Source organism: Panthera uncia, chromosome X (assembly GCF_023721935.1).
Source record: "Panthera uncia isolate 11264 chromosome X, Puncia_PCG_1.0, whole genome shotgun sequence".
Taxonomy (NCBI): Eukaryota; Metazoa; Chordata; class Mammalia; order Carnivora; family Felidae; genus Panthera; species Panthera uncia.
The window spans coordinates 44,584,318-44,601,787 of NC_064817.1; the positions used below are offsets into that span (position 1 = coordinate 44,584,318).

A 17,470-nucleotide genomic window follows, 5' to 3' on the forward strand; every position below is an offset into this window, starting at 1 on the left:
AGGCCAGGGAGCAGCTATAACAATTCAGGTGAGACATGAAGAGGCCTGAACTGAATCACAGCAACTGGGACAAAAGAGAGACAGATAGATGTGAGAAACAAAACAATGGTTGAGTGTTACCAACAGATCTTGTCATGAGTTGGCTTTTAGAAATGAGGCTAGGATAACTCCCAGGTTGGTTTGTGATTTAGACAATTGAGTAGAAGGTAGCATCACTCATGGAGAGGAGCAGGCTTCAGAAGAGAGGATGTGTTCAGTTTGGGAAATGTCAAAAGTGCCTTTAGAACATCCAAATAAAGAAGTTCAGCTGGAAGCTATATATGCCCTTCCTTTTGTGATTCTTATACTGGCTCCATTGCCTGCTCTCTTTAATTACATGTAGGCTCCTAACTCTCCGTGTAACACTTCTGAATTGAGACAAGCATATTCCCCACTTGCAGAAAGGGATCCAGATGGGGGAAGAAAGTAAACTGCACACACCCAAAATTATTTCACAGTTTTTTTACTAAAAGAATAGACTTTTATTAAGCACTGTAAGTTTCTTTCCATCAGCATTAACAGAACAACAGACCAATTTCCATCACAGAAGAACTCCTGAGACATTTTCATTCCTTTCTGAAACACTTCCAGAAACTCCTGCAGGTTCCCCTAAGAAGCATCCATTCAAACTTACATTAATAAACTATGGAGCTTTTGTGGTGAGGTGGGCCAAAATGGCAGGGAATTTGGAATCTGGGAATGGGAAAGAGAAATACATATTATCCATCCACTAAATACACTGTCAAGAGCACAGGAGAAGAGATATTAACACAGGAAAAAACAATGGAAGAATTTACTTTTGTCAATAACATCATTTATCAGGGAGCACTAAAAATCATTGACTCCTTGCAGTTAAAGTTTCTTTAACCTAGTATGTTATTCTAAAAATAGAAGAGAATAGAATAAAATAAAAGGAGGGGAGGTGTCTTCTGGGAAGTAACTAAAATGAAGTCATCAGATTTGGCAGGGTTATGAAAGATTAATAAAATCTGAAATATTTAATTTGCTTCATTTACATGAAAATTCACTAGTCATTAGTTACTACCAACACGGACAAAAGAGCATCTAAAAAGTACAAGGGCAATGTCAAAAGCTGAAATGGGCACCCTAGCACAGGGGGTATTTTACTTTGCTTTTAACTTGGAAAAGATGATTTTGTAAAAAAAAAAAAAATGAAGTTATCTTCTTAGAACATCAAAATGACTTCTGACAATATTGAGGGTAATTAGCAGTAATAAGGGAATAAGTGCACTGAGCTCTACCTGCCCCAGCAAACTACTGCAGTAAGCCAAGGGAAAGAAAGTAGAAAGTCAAATTAAAGATGCCAAAGTCACAAGAGGGAGAATAATAGAGAGTGACATACAATGGAACAGTGAAAACTTACCCCCTGCCCCCAAACCCCAAGCATATTTAGGAAATATGCATCAGGAAGTGAACAAGTACAATGATTAAACCTTAGTAGAATTATACTAGCTACTTTAAACTGTGGTCTACTTGTATGGTCATTTCAAAGGAAGTGGGGGTCTTAGAGACTGAAAGGGTAGCACTGACATGCCCACACAAGCCTTCTAAGGTTCCAATGGACTGGATCACTATAACCAAACAGTTACTTCCACATTCTTCCTACCCTACGTAAGCATTCCTCCCCCCACCCCCCACCCCCACCTTAACCACCCTCCCTAATGCCTTGTCTGGCTGTTTTTCTCAGTGATCAAAAAAAGTTCATGTGACTTGGCCAATGATGCCAGAAAATCAAGATGGAGACAAAAATCAAATGTCACTGGCCAAACCAAGTGCCATTTTTGGGCTTTAAAGTCTACCTGAAGTCCTCCTGGCTCAGAATGAAAATGATGCAAGTGAGCAAAAGTTTGTCAGGCCTGGTTCAGGCCAGACTGGCCACTGAATAAGGGTGGGAGTTTTAGGCTGACCCCAAGACAGGCCAGCAGAAATCAAGATGCCAAGTCCTTGGGAGTCAGTGGCTATATACAACCAGGGTTGCTTTTGCTTGTGGCCCTACAAGGTCAAGGGGTTGTTTCTGGGGGTTCCTATATGACTTTGTTCAAGAGAGGCACATACATCATAGTCAGAAATGGAGCCTCAAGTAAAGGATGACAGTCTCTTCAAATGGTACTAGCAGCAAAGATCAGACCCACCTTCCCCAATTTGTCCTCAGGTAAGAAAAAGTTCATCTTCCAGTAATGAACCTTAGTCTTTCTGGCTTCAAAACTGTAGATTTTGGTAGATAAATTAAAATACAGGAATATGGCCCTTTATGGTTCTTTATTATGACCTTCCAAACCCAAAATGCTGAATCCAAATAAAAATCAAGGTTGGAAGTGAGCCACTTATTTCACCCTTGGCCAGGTTAGGAGAAAGCAGAGGGGTGTGAAAGGGAGAAAAGCAAGCCTTTTGGCAAACTGGAATCACCCCTGTCAAAGCAGCAATTTTACTTCTCACAGTGAATGCCTACAAAATAAATTTTCTTAAGGCTGTGAGAGTTAACAATATTGTCACTTGATTGTGTCGAATAGATTCAAGATGCATAGAAATGGCAACTGAAGAAAATACCTTTCCATATAACTCCAAGTACTTCCTATTAGAAAATGGTGTCTATATATTTAATTTAACTCAGCTCAGCAATTCTGGTTATTTTTAGAGCTTCAAAGGATCCCTCCCTCTGTGGCTCCGGAAAGAAATTTCCAAGCTGTCTAAGTTCAGTACCGAATCCCTCTCTTGCTGGACATAGAAATCCTAACCTTCAAGATTTTTGTGAAAGTCTGAGCAGGCCCAAGAGAAGAGGGGGGGACCAAATTAAAGGAGCAAATTCCAAAGAGGAGGCTTTTGTACACTTTGTTTCTGGTTATATCTTGCTAGGTGTTCACTTTTGTCATCTTGCTTTGGTTTATGTAAGAAGTGTCTGGGCAGAGGGAGAGACATTCTAAGGGCTCTCTCCCCCTACAAGTTGTGGGTTCTCTTAAACTGGACTAGACTAGGATTAAACAGTCTGAGACTGTTTTCAATCTCTCATGATGCGCTCATTGTAAGTGGGCAGTAAGCAAACAGACTTTTGGTTGTCTGGAAAATAATCACCAAGGACTTACTGTGGGTTAAGGTGCATGGGGTTTTTCAAAAAGAGAGAGAAATCCTGCTAGAAGTCTAGTCAGTTGAATTCCTGTAGACATGGTACTTCTTGGGCAAGAGTATCACAAAGCCCAAAAGGAGATGTGTGAGGCTGAAAGCCTCAATTCCTGAATGAAGACACAATGCTAATCTGTTGTAAGCCATGCTCCCATCCCTCATACTTAAGCTGCTGAGGAGGGAAACTGGAAATGCAAGGTTGTCTCAAGAGTATCTCTGGCAGGGAAGAACAGCTTTTTTTGTCCTGGGCAGATTCTGGCCTCATCAGGGGCTGGGAAACTTTACAGAGTACCCCCAAAGGCCTGGGCCAGAGTCATCTGAAGTCTTCTTTGCAAAGCAAATGAAAAGATCCAGTAGTCAAAATGTCAATGAACAAATAAAACAATCTAGGCATATAAAACCAAATTGTCGATTTCCTTACATTTCCCTACCCCATCTTTCCAATGCTAGTTCTCTCTCCTTCAGGGATTCATGGCAATCAATTCTAGCCTGAGGTCGGTTTGACCCAGAAGCTCCAGATGAGATTTCCTCCAAATTAACTGCAAGCCCTGGTAATCACCTCCCATCCCCCTTCCCTCTCTGAACTAGGCTGCACTAGCAGAAGGAAATGCCCAAATATTCCCCACCCCATTCCAACCTTCTTGTTCACTATATGGGATGTGAGGACTCCATTCAAGATTAAACTTGTGACAACCCAACTGTTTGTTGTTCTGAACAGGCAATCTCTGGAAAGTACTTTTTTGTCTGCTTTAGAGAAGCCCATCTTCTCATAACCGATGGGCTGTGACTCAGTAAGGATTTTAAAGTGTGGTCTTTTGAAACCCACCACTCCATAGCAGTGGAAGCATTTCTGGGAAATTCAGCAAATCCTCTGGGACATCACCATGTATGTAGGTACGTGTGCACGCACACACATACACACACACACATATATTTATATATATAAAATATGTATAGATAAATAGATCTGTCTCTTTATATAAAGGGTATGTGTATGCATATAGATACACACATTCATATATACATACACCCACACGCCCATACCCAAACACACACACACACACACACACACGCACACACCATCTTTTGAGTTCCTTTTCGTACTCAGTTTCATTGCATTGATTCCCACCCTTTCAGGGTGTGGGCAGCAGGGAGTGGGTGAACTGCACCACATCTTCTATTTTACAAACAATGCATTAGTTCAGAGGCAGGAAAAATCTGCCCGTACTTTTCTGACTCACTTGAATCCCCCAGTACAAAGGCCATTGGTAGTTTTTGTTTGTTTTTTTTAAAGTGTATAAAATAAAAAATAAAATAAAATAAAATAAAATAACCAATACTATTTCACTTCCCTGAAAACATTTACCTATCTGATTGCCAGGCCAGAGTTAGAGGCGGTTGTATAAAATCCTGGGTTAGGTGAATGGGGGGAAAGAACGAGAGGAAGGCAGATACTGATTATATACCAAGGTCTCACGAATTCATAGAGAAAAAAGCAAGGTAGGAAGCCACAGACAGCAGTCCCTGCCATCCCACAAGTTTTGTAAAGAGTAACATGATGAAGACACAGAAAACCAAAGCTGGAGCTTTTCTATAGGGCCTTACATGATGACACCAGATTTCTGACAGACGCTGCCTTACTACACTCCCAGGGGAGGCAAAGAGAATACTGGCATTACATATTCTACTTGAGAATAGGACCTAGTCCTGTTGCCAGTCATCTTTTACCAGAGCTTCCCCAGAAGCAGACCACGAAGTCTGGAGGTCAGAAAAAGACAGGGAAAGGGAAAAGATGAATACAATAGGATGTCCCAACAAAATCTTGGATAAACCTAGGGTAAGCATTTATGTCTTCCTCTAACTTGGGCCTACAATCAGAAAGGTAAAGGTTTTCCTCTCTTCCTGACCTGCTGAAGTCATCTTCTGCTCATTATTCCTCCTTCTGTTGTGCCACAGTTCCTAGCTTTTGCTCTCCTAAGCGGCTCTTCTCCCCATTCTTCACGGGGAAGTAGCGGTTACCATTAGTACACACGTTGCTGTCTCTGGATAAGGCACACTGTGATGGAGCTGGAAGATGATGATCACTCTTCTCTTCCTTGATCAATGTGCCATTGTTTCCATTTACCTGTGAGTGGGACCGACCCTGATGAGGCTCTAGGGATTTAGAAACTCCATCTGAAGTGCTCTGTCAAACACAGATATATTCAGTTGAAATGGTAATCCCAGACTGACAGTTCCCAAGCATGTTCATAAGCTAGCTTGCAGAAGCTGCTTCAGTTCTTCAAAAACATCAGAAAGCCCAAAGCCTGTAAACACCTAGTAAAGTGTGCTCTGATAACTGTCCTGAGAACTTAGGGTGACCACAGATGGATTTGACTGAAACTCAATGGCTGAGATGACAACATAATGACATAGGTATCATTTATAAAGCTTTACAATGTATTTTTCTAATACTGGTCAGAACCCTAAATGGTAGATATTATGCATCATTTACAGATGAGGGAGCTGAGGTTCAGAAAGATTAAAGTACATTGCTCAAGGACACTCAGATAGAATGTAGTAGGGGGCACCTGGGTGGCTCAGTCGGTTAAGTGTCCAACCCTTGATTTGGACTCAGGTCATAATCTCACGGTTCGTGAGATGGACAGCACCACTGTCCAGGGATGATGCTTTAGCTAAAAACAAAGTCAACATGAGAACTTCCTTGGACAGGCTACCTCTGGAGTAGATAACAGTATCCCCAGTAATCTTAGCAATAAGAAACTTATGATCATCCACAATCCCTTCTTTTCCTTTAGTTTCTTCATGTGTAAAAAAAATAATAACAGTACCTATTTTTTACATTCCTATAAGGATTCAATGAGACACTCCATGTAAAGCACTTAGAATGTGATGTGCCTGGCACACTGTAAGAACTCAATAAATGCTAGCTAATATTATTGTTTTGATTCCATGTCCCCAAGCAAACTTCTGATATCATGGCTTCCCTTACAGCTTACACTTACATGAAGAAAGCTCTGGTAGAAACGGTTAAGAGCATATGCATTAGAGTCAGCCAGATCTAAGTCTGAATCTTGTCTCTAACAATTAGAGTTGTTATACTGTAGTAGAATCAGGACAATCAGGACAGGGCAGGATTTTGGAATCGTCAGCTCAGGCTGGAATGGCAACTTGGATGTTGACTTGATGGATAATTTTGGGCAAGATGTTTCATCCCTCTGAGCCTCAGTTTCCTCTGTTTAAAATGGAGAATCCTGTGGTGCCTGGGTTGCTCAGGTGGTTAACTGTCCAACTCTTGATATGGGCTCAGGTCATGATATTTGGGGAGAGGGGTATGTCTAATGAACATCAGTGGAAACTGTTATAATTCAAGGTGTACATTAGAGGAAAGTTTAAGACCATTTTGAGCCATCAGGAATAAGCAAAATGGCAACAACTCCTTCCTTCTCATATTTAGCAAAGGCCAAAGTCCAATTTTCTAAGCATCTCTGGTAGAAAGCCCTCAGAAAACCCTGAGAAGCTGGCAATTCCACTGTTAACTTCACTTTGGCCCCTTTTCTGGCTGCATGTAGCACATACTATGCTAGGTACAGGTGTTCAGGCACAGTACCTGGTTTCTATCCTGTGGCTTCACTCAGGGAGAAAGATAACACTCTGCAGCACTGTGGGAACAGTGTGGGCAGTTAACACTCACTAACTCACAGCTAGAGAGCGAGGGAATGAAATCAAATGCTGGGAGTAGCTAGGAAAGCTCACAGTTTTCTGGCCTGATCTGATCATTTGCAAGTTAGCTGAAAAGACAAGATGTATCAAACAGAAGGTAGATAATCTCAAGACGGTGCTTACTTGTTTATTTCCTTTTTTGTGTCCTTTGGATCCTCTACCAGTCTGTTCTTTTCCATGCCTGTAGAAAGTGAGGGGAAAAGTGATCCTGAGGAATATATAAAGCCCACATTTTCACTTAATTAATCACCTCCTCTAGGAAGTTTGACCCTCTTATGGAAAGTTAGTCAATGCCTCTTACCTTAATGGGCTTATTCAATAGGTGGGTATTTTCCCAATAGCACCTTGAATAACACTAGCTCATACCAACCTATTGGAATACATACCCTTTTCCTGGCCCACCAACCGAGACCACTTGCATGCCAAAAGAGCCTCGGCCCCTGGAGGACCTGCTGCCAGCCCACTGGCCCACAACCATCCCAGCAATCTCCAGTTTTCCTCCTTGGGAAGGGATTGGATGGAGACCTGGAGAGATAGGAAGAAGGAAGTAATGAATGCTAAACGCAAGGTAGGATAAGAAGTGGAAACAAAGATCCTACAGCCCACCTACTCTGCTTATTTCCATTTCTCTATGATAAACACTCTGTCATAACAACAAAGGTTCATGGTGGAAACAAATTTAGGGACAGGGGTTGAAGATCTGTACACATCCACTTTATTTTTTTAAATGTTTGTTTGTTTATAGAGCAAGTATGTGCACAAATGGGGAAGGGGCAGAGAGAGAGGGAGAGACAGAATCCCAAGCAGGTTCTGCACTCTCAGCGCAGAGTCCAATGCAGGGCTTGAACTCATGAACTGTGAGATCATGGCCTGAGCCGAAATCAAGAGTAGGATGCTTAACAGGTTGAGCCACCCAGGTGCCCTGTGTACACATAGCAAGTGGGGTATGGACAATTCATTTTTTTGCTACAGGGCCTGGCACATAGTAGCTATTCAATAGTTGCTGAAAGAATGAATGTCCTAAAATCTAGTTATTAGAAAATTATAAGCCAAATGCCACTTCTATTTTCCTTTCTTTTTTCTTTGCATTAAAGTTTAGTTGACACATGTTACATTAGTTTCAGGTGTACCACCTAGTGCTTCGACAACTCTGTAGTTATGCTGTGCTCACCACAGTACAGCTACCATCTGTCACCATTCAATGCTATTACAATACCATTGACCTTATTCCCTATGCCGTGCCTTTCATTCCTGTGACTTACTCATTCCATAACTCATTCCACTCTCCTTCACCCATTTTGCCCATCCCCTCAACGTTCCTCCCCTAAGGCAACCATAAGTTCCTTCTCTGTTTATGGGTCTGGATTCTGCTTTTTGTTTATTCATTTGGACCAAAACCACTTTTTTCTTTTTAAGCTTTTATTCAAATTTCAGTTAGTTAATATTAAAGTGGGCCTAAACCATTTTTGATTCAAATATGTATCACTACACAATGGAGGATCAGCCAAACCAGCAAACTGAACTGAAAATAATGAAACTAAACTGGAAGTAATCTATAATTAATAAGCAAGAATAGCAACAGTTGAAAACCAGAACCAATTCAAGACAAGATAGCATATCTCTTTAAAACAGGAAATTCCAACTCAGTCTGTATGAGCTCACAAGCACAGTAGAGCTTTGTAATTTGGCATAAAAGGAAGCCTTCATAGAATCCACAGTTCTAGTAAACATTTAATTTTAGTTTATGGAAAAAAAGCAAATGTTAATAACCCTCCACTCATTTAGCCAGTTGTCAGTAAAGAGTCCTTCATTCATGTAACAGTGGATGTCTAAGGTACCAGGGTACTAGCCAGTTCTAAGAGGGCTAGAAAGACTTGCCTTTGGGGATCTTACTGTGGCCTTTGAGGAGGCAGAAGGCTCTTCATGAACCACCAGTAACTGGAGACTAGGCATCACTGGGAGCTGGGACAATGGCAAGGATCTCCTGAGAACTTAGCCTTAATTAAAGCTGTCTTCTGAGACACAATAAAATCAACATGCAAAGAATGGGAACAAAGATCTGTAAAGTCAGCTTCAAGGAATGGACTGAATGGCTGGCTCCCTGGTTTGTAAAACTTGATCATTACCTGACTGAACAGAGCAAACATCCACACTGCTCATCCAAGTAGAGCCTTGAACTAAATATGCATACTGAATTTTATGACCCTAGATAAACTTCCAGCTTTATTTTTTTTAAGTAGGTTTCACGCCCAGGGTGGAGCCCAACACAGGGGTTGAACTCATGACCCTGAGATCAAGACCTGAGCTAAGAATCAGACACTTAACAGATTGAGCCCCCCCAAAACCCCCCCCCCAGCTTTATTATTTTTAAAATGATGAACAGTGGACAACAAATACCTTGAACCATAGCAATGACATTCCCACCTGATCACAGAACCTTGATACTTCATGTCAAAATGTCCCTATTAAAAAATCCTGTTTCACCAAGGTTGTTTGAGTTATTAGGATCAGTATATTTGTTTCAGGCACAGTATTGGGCCTGATATATATGAAACTGCTGACTCTGTGACTGGTACTAACTACCAGATGGGTTATTATGAAATAGATTGAGGATGACAAATACATCACTCATAGGTACTGACCTGTGAATCCCCGGCTCCTTCCTTGAGGGGGAGGTGGCATTGAGCCCATGGCTCGGGAATAAAGTGAAACAGGGTAGAGAGGGGGCACCATGGGAGGCACAAAAGTAGGTGACGGAAGTAGAGCAGAAGGTGGTGGATGGTTCATGTTGACTCCTTCAAGGATACTCTGTCTCATCTTTTCCACTTTGGTTGCCAGATCAGCCTTCAAATGAAGAACAGAATTAATAACAGTAGCTGCCATTTTTTTTAACGTCTTTGTTTCAGGCACAGTATTGGGCACTCTAGGGACAGTCTCACAAATCTATTCCCATTAAGAGAACTGAGGCATGGAGTTAAATGGCTCAAGGAGTCATACTCAGGGAAACCTGTCTGGCACCAAAGACCCACTTTTTGCATGACACCAAACTACCACACTAGCTCTGACCAAGGCCTTGTGAGGCACATTGACTAGGTCAAGGGAGACAAATATAACAATAAGTATTTACTGATGGTCTGTCACACGACCAGAAATAGGCTAGGTTATTTTTTAAGGTGGATAGAACAGAGTTAGGTGAAAGAATAAAACCTGACATGCACAAAGTTTTTTAACCTTCTCCCCCATACCCAAGATCAGAGACCATGACCTCTGTCCAGGAGAAGCCCATGCCTCTAGTCCAGAGATCAGCAAACCTGTTCTGAAAAGGGCCAGATAGGATTTGTAGGCCATATGGTCTCTGTCACAACTATACAACTCTGCTGTTGTGGTGGGAAAGCAGTCACAGGCAATATGTAAATGAATGGATGTGGCTGTGTTCCAATAAAACCTTATTGGAATAAAAATTTCAAGGTTTTCAGTTTTGATGTATTTTGCCACCCCCTGCTAGTCCCTCAGCTCATTCCCCCCAAGTGGATAAAGAAGTAAGGGTTCCTTTCCCTGTCTTTCCTAAGGTTTCATTGTAAAGAATCTCCTGCTTCTACTCTGTCATCTACTTTACTATTCTCTTCTAGTTCCAAACATATTTCCTTTACAAAGGTTATCACCATTTGCAGAAGTGACTTATAGTTTTTGCAAATAAGGGAAATGAAATCCTAAGAATTGCAGGAAAGCCCTATTCCATGGGAAGGAAATACTCAGATAAGAAAACAATAGGAAAATTTGGTGTTCATAAAAAACACTTTCCAACGTATGGTTTTATAACATGGACATATCAGACTCTGGGCCTTTGGGATTATCCTTGACCCAGTTAGGTTAATGTCACACATTCCCCTACTTCTGCTACCTCCCTCTCCAATGTCTCTGTTCCTTTCCACCCTCTGCCCATTCATCCCCACAGTGGATCAGAGATGGCCCTTAGCAGCTGCCCGACATAAAGGTACCTGGCCATCACAGAGCTCAACCAGGGATACTCGCTCTCGGCCTGCTTTAATCAACTTGCTCTGGAACAGCTTGCCATCAAAGTAAATCCAGGGGCAGCAGTGCTCCCACGGGACTGGCTGGCCACAGGCATCATTGGCAAACAGAGCTGTGTCGACCCCACTCATGAAGAGGGCAGCAAGCTGGATCCCTCGGGCATCCAGTTTCTCAATCTGAAACCACCACAGAGGAAAAACTACTATTAAAAACTGTCACTGGTTACATCTACTCTTGTTCCTGTTATTCTGATTATTCAAATTAAACTTGAGCGTGTTGCCTCTTAATATAGACATTTGAGTGCACAAGCAGCTTCTATCCATGTCACTCCCTGACACAGTTTGAAAGATACTCATTATAGTTTGAAAGATACTCATTACAAAAAAAAAGATATCAGCTTTAAAACTTCAAAAAGGCACCAACCATTTTGTTTTTACCTGTCAAGTTAGAAAAAGTTTAAAAATCCAAAGAGAAAAAGAACACCCAGTGCTGATAAGGATGAAATAAATGGGCACATTCATATAAAGCTGATGAGAAATGTACATTACAATTAAGCAGTATGTGAATAACCCTGAAAAATGTTAACATTTCTTGACTCAGTAATCCTACTTTCATGAATCTATTCTAAGGAAGTAGAGCTATGAATAAAACTCTATGCGTAAAGATTTTAATTGTAATGTTACATCTAATAGGGGAAAACTGGAAACCAAATGGCCAACATTATAATAATTAGCTGATACATGCATATAATAAATTTCTTAAACTTTTTTAAGACATAGAAAATATGTGCTATGCTAAGTTTAAAAACACAATATGTAATCACATACACAATACCTCAACTGTGTAGAAAATGCTTATATTTATTATCTCAAGTTGGCATGGTAGATGGCTTCAACAGGAAAAGGAGAAGTACTTGCAAGTTCCCTCCTACATGTGATCTGGAGACAGTAACTGCCCTAGGGCCAAGCAATATTATACTTACTGTAAAGAGGAACCAACACTGTTTTTCTTAGACTGTTTTTGTCTTTCCCTTAGTTAACCTCACTTAAAGGAAGATTCTGTTAGCCTTATTGGGCTAGATCTTTTCCATGTTTATCCTAGGGCCTCAAAAAACCATGGCCACTGAAGTCAGGAGAGGGGTGTTCTACATTAATAGCTAGTATTATTGGATTCTGTGTACTTAAGATATGCAAGACACTGTTCTAGGTGTTTTGCATGGATTATTTACTTTATTTAATATCCCTACAAGTAAGGAAACTGAAGCAAGAGAGGTTAAGCAACCTGCCTCAGATCACACAGCTAGGATGCAATGAAGCCGAGATTCAAACCCAAGGCAGACTGGCTTCAGAGCCTACCTTTTAAACTACTGTGTTCTGGGGCCCCTGGGTGGCCCCAGTTGGATAAACGTCCGATTTCGGCTCAGGTCATGATCTCAAAGTTTGTGGTTCGAGCCCCGTGTTGGGCTCTGTGCTGATAGCTCAGAGCCTGGAGCCTGCTTCGGAATCTGTGTCTCCCTCTCTCTCTGCCCCTTCCCTGCTCAAGCTCTGTCTCTGTCTCAAAAATAAGTAAACTTGAAAAAAATTTAAACTACTATGTTCTGCGTTCAGTTAGATGGTGGATTTGCTTTCTTCCTTATGTTCTTCTAGATTTCTCTCTAACATCCAATAAGTATTACTAAAAAGGCAGGCATTTACTCAGACAAACTCAGGACACAAGGAAGAATCCCCTGTAGTGTATCTTGCAAGAGTCAGAAACCTTACCATAGTTTGTGGCCACAACTTATTTGTAATGTATAATATCCATCTTTTCTGTCCATTCTCACCTATCAGTATGGGAGCAGTGGTGCAGGTACCTCTTGGTTTTATTAATAAACATACATGATTGGCTAAAGTAAATCAAACATTTGTCTGTAGAACTTACTCTTCTCCTCAGCACCAGGGGAAAAAAAGACCAAAAGGAAAGCATTGAGCTCATAAAAGAAAGATTTTAAGTTAGGGTAAAACAAATCACCTTGAGTTCTTGAAGTTGATCTGGCTCATAAAGCTGGGTAGATACTGCCTGTGCAAGGAAAGTGTCTAGCTCATGGCGATGCAGGATTCGGCCACCAGGCCACTGAACCATGTATCTAGAAAATAAAAGCATAATTATTAAGGTAAAAAAGCTCATTTATTCCTTTCACAAACACTTATTAAGCTAAGAACCTATCACGGGCCAGGTTTTGACAATTTCAGTAGAATAAAGTTAAAGCATCTTCGCCTTTGTTTATTGTGGTCTAGGTGGTAGAGGAGACAGGCATGTGCCTCAACAATGACAGGAGAGTGTGATAAGTACCAAGATAGAAGAATGTACAGGGTGCTACAAGAGCACAGGAGAGGGCTAGGCTAAAGGAGTGAGGGAGGGTATCCTGAAAAAATAGCAGGAGCTGGGTTTCAAAGGGCCTGTAGAAATTAGTAAAAAAAAAAAAAGTGGGGAAGGATGTTCTAGTTGAGGGAACAGTATATGTGAAGGCATAGAGGTGTGGAGTTCAGTATGATATAGTAGGTTCCATAACTCAAAAAGATATCTGCACCCCCATGTTCACTACAGCAGCATTTACAATAGTTAAAACATGGAAACTACCTAAGTGTCCACTGATGGATGAATGGATAAAGCAGTTGTGGTATATATACAAATACAACGAATATTATTCAACCATAAAAAATGAGGAAGTCCTATCATTTGCAGTAATATGGAGGGACGTGAAGACATCATGCTAAGTGAAATAAGTCAGACAGAGAAAGACAAATACTGCGTGATCTCACTGATAAGTAGAATCTTAAAAAAAAGAACTCATAGAAAAAGAGATCAGAGTTGTAGTTATCAGAGGTGGCAGAAGGGGAGGGGGAATTGGAGGAAGGTAGTCAAAAGGTATAAACTTCCAGTTATAAGATAAATGAGTACTGGAGATAATGTACATGACTGTAATTAGCACTGCTATGTGGTCTATAGAAAAGTTAAGAGAGTAGATTCTAAGCATTCTCATCATAAGGAGAAAGTTTTTCTTTTTCTTTATACCTGTATGAAATGATGGATGTTAACTAAATATTGTGGCAATCATTTCACAATACATGTAAATGAAACCATCACGCTGTATGCCTTAAACTTATACCAATTTTATATCAATTTTTCTCAATAAAACTAAAAAAAAAAAGGTCAGATTATGAAGTGTCTCAAAAACAGTATTAAGGAATTTGGACTTTCATTCTGAAAATATAAGAAGATACTTAGGGATTATCAGCAAGACAGTGATATTGACTGGCTCATAGGGTAAGAGAGAAGAGGCATGTATGCCAGTTGGGAGGCAACTGCAGCAATCTGTGGCTGAAGAGGTATGAACAAAGGCACTGGCTCAGGGGTTGGAGAGGGCCAGGGGACAAAGACAAGAGCTACTGAGTAGATATATCCATAGGATTTGGTCATGCATGTTATGGGAAGGGGGTAAAGAAAAAGGAAGAGTCTAAGATTCCTAGAATTCTGACTTGAGCAGATGGCTAGATGATAGGGCCATTCCTCAAGATAAGAAATCCATTAATTAAAATAAATAAGTACTCATTGATGAGTATTTGAGTTGAATTTCATGAACTGAATATGTCTTACCATTCTAGGCACCAAGATGCAGAAAGAGGAAGAAAGATGAAAAAAATACATCAGTACAAAGTCTATGTCCTTAGCTCCCTGAAAGACCCACAAGACAATGATCATTCATAATTATTGGAGCTGTGTGAGACTTCAGAAAGCTGGCCCTTAAAGCAAGGGATGGTCTTTTCTGAGTGGCACGTGGAATGAATCTGTGGGGACTGTGATCCAGTTGCTACTACCAGGAGGCTGTATGATGCCCTGGAAAGAACCTGGCTTTGAATCTCTAATCTGCTGTTTCCTCACCTGGAAAGATCACAACAGCACAGGCAGCCCTACTGCCATTACTCTTTCTTCAAGCCCAGCTGTCATTTCTCTCAACTCCAGGATGTTTCTGGGCCTGCAGAACATGCCAACAAGCCCTGTTGCTTCTTTACAAACTAAGTTCTAGGGGCGCCTGGGTGGCTCAGGTCGTGATCTCAGGTTCATGAGTTCAAGCCCCACATTGGGCTCTCTGCTGTCTGTGGGCAGAGCCCGCTTCAGATCATCTGTCCTGCACCGACCACCCCCCCATTCGCCTTTGTGTGCGTGTGCACTCTCTCCCTCAAAAAAAAAAAAACCCAAAAACAAAACAAAAAAAAAACACTTAAAACAAACAAACAAACAAAGTTCTAAATGACTGACCTTTCCAGGAGGTATCTTTCTGGGCCACACAGAAAGAACAGTTTATACCCTCCTCCCTGCCCACACATTCTCCATGTGGAAAATTTATTCATACTTTATAATCTATTTTATACTTTTTGATGCTGTATTATATAGTGCACAATTCAGAGTTTATATCTTCTATCAATATAAAATATTTTCCTTTACCCTCAATGTTTTTTTGCCTTGGGGACTATATTATTTATTAATAATGCTTCTTTCTTGTGATTTATACTTCCTTGATTGATTTACCTTTGCCCATTCTTTTATTTTTAATCTTTCCATCTTATTTTGTTGGCAAAATATGAAGCAAAAGTAGACAAAAATGAACTGAAATGCAATTATAGTAGAAGAATTTAGCATACTACCATTAAGCTATGACATGTAAAATGTGCCTTAGATACATTTAAAATCACAGAAGATTTGAAAAATACAATAAATAAGGTTCAAATGCTTGACTGAAAACATATTCAAGAACTCATGTGAGTTCCAATGAGATCTAGGACCTTGTTTGGCCTCATCTATTGTCTTGTTTCTTATTAATATTTATTATAAACTATCTAGCATAGTACATGGCCTAGAGTACATATCAGTAAATATTTATTAGGGGACTGACTGAATGCATCAACCAGGTCATGGAAAAAATCCCCCAAACCAAGAAAAAAACTCAACAAAAATCCTCCAAAGCTGAATTGTACCAGTCACATCCTGATTACTAGAAAGAAAAACTGACTTAAAGGAGCTCCTAAAGGAGTCAAGTGTGGGAGACAGGCAGGATCACTGAAAGACTAATAAAATGAGAAGGATGTGACTTTACAAGTTGAACAGGTTGTTTTGGGTGCTCTAAGGAAACAGTGACTAAATTCACCTGGGAGACTCAGAGAAGGCCTCACAGAGGGGAGAACATTTAATTTCCTAGGGATGTGAGATTTTTGGTTGGTTTGGATTATACTCATTAATGTTAACTTGCAATTTTTCATGTTTCTCTAACCTTAGTGTGGTGCATGGCAGAATGGATGCTCAAAAAATGTTTGCTGAACAAATGAGGCTATGGCAGGATATTCCAAAGGAAATGCTAGCTCCATCTTTTGGCCAACACTGCTATTCAACCAGCCTCGAATGAATTACATGAAAGAGAGGACAGTGTCCAAAGAGTCAGAGGCTCATTAATGAGATAGCAGGAAATAGTAATTATTAAATCAACCAATATTTAGTAATGCTCATCATGTGTTATTTTTTAAATTATATGATTCCATTGGGGATTAATTTTGTACAACCACAGGAGTACGAATTTCCCATGGAAGTTCCTCAATCTCAATTACAAGACAGCTTTATTACTATTAGTAGTATTTACATTACTATATATACTACACACAAGCATTATATATATATACATATATATACACATATATATAGTGTGTATATATATATATATATACATATATATGTGTATATATATTACAGTATATGCAGCAAACTATAAGTTACTCATAGGAACAACATTTACTAAATGCCTCTTGTATTCTAGACACCCTGACATAAACTTTATATACATAGAACATGGTAGCAAAGAATACAGACTTGGGAGCCTGACATACTGTGTTCCAATCTAGGTCCTACTACTTCTTTTCTTTTTTTTTTTTTTTTTAACGTTTACGTATTTATTGAGAGAAAGAGAGAGAGAGAGAATGAATGGGGAAGGGGCAAAGAGAGGGAGATAGAGAATTCCAAGTAGACTTCCCATGGCCAGTGTAGAGCCCGATGTGAGGCTCGATCTCGTGAACCATGAGATCATGACCTGAGCTGAAACCAAGAGTTGGACACTCAACAGACTGAGCCACCCAGGTGCCCCTCTACTATTTTTCTATGTGACTCTGGGCAAACACTTTAGTGTCTAGGGGCTTTAGTTCCCTCCCTCAACTCTAAAATGGGGCTAATTTTACCTACATCTCAAAAGGTTATAATAGGTAAAAGAGAAAATGCATGTAAAACCACCTAACCTAGTGCCTGTCATAGTAGCACTCTTGGTTACCATTGTAACTGAGACAATTATGGTCAAATTCTTCCTTTACTATTTGGTGAAGCCCCCATATCATATATTAAATTCTCATATGTACAAAGATCTGTTTTCTACTTATTTATTCTGTATTTATTTCTCATGCCAGTACAATGCTAGCCTACGTTTTAAATATGTTTTTTTTTTGGTTGAGTTTAATTTTCT

General features: G+C 40.2%; 1 protein-coding gene across 1 annotated transcript in view; it reads right to left on the bottom strand.

The window, feature by feature from the left end:
* Nucleotides 1–387: 387 nt before the first annotated feature.
* The window catches only part of FAM120C (family with sequence similarity 120C), a 112,415-nt gene continuing 95,332 nt past the window's right edge, over nucleotides 388–17,470 (bottom strand). The window contains exons 11-17 of the mRNA XM_049644618.1: nucleotides 12,943–13,057; nucleotides 10,899–11,108; nucleotides 9,543–9,744; nucleotides 7,287–7,425; nucleotides 7,024–7,081; nucleotides 4,544–5,362; nucleotides 388–732 (exon numbers count right to left, since the gene is read on the bottom strand). Of these exons, the coding sequence (XP_049500575.1) occupies nucleotides 5,108–5,362; nucleotides 7,024–7,081; nucleotides 7,287–7,425; nucleotides 9,543–9,744; nucleotides 10,899–11,108; nucleotides 12,943–13,057 (979 nt within the window). The 3' untranslated portion in view covers nucleotides 388–732; nucleotides 4,544–5,107. The remainder of the gene's footprint in view (nucleotides 733–4,543; nucleotides 5,363–7,023; nucleotides 7,082–7,286; nucleotides 7,426–9,542; nucleotides 9,745–10,898; nucleotides 11,109–12,942; nucleotides 13,058–17,470) is intronic.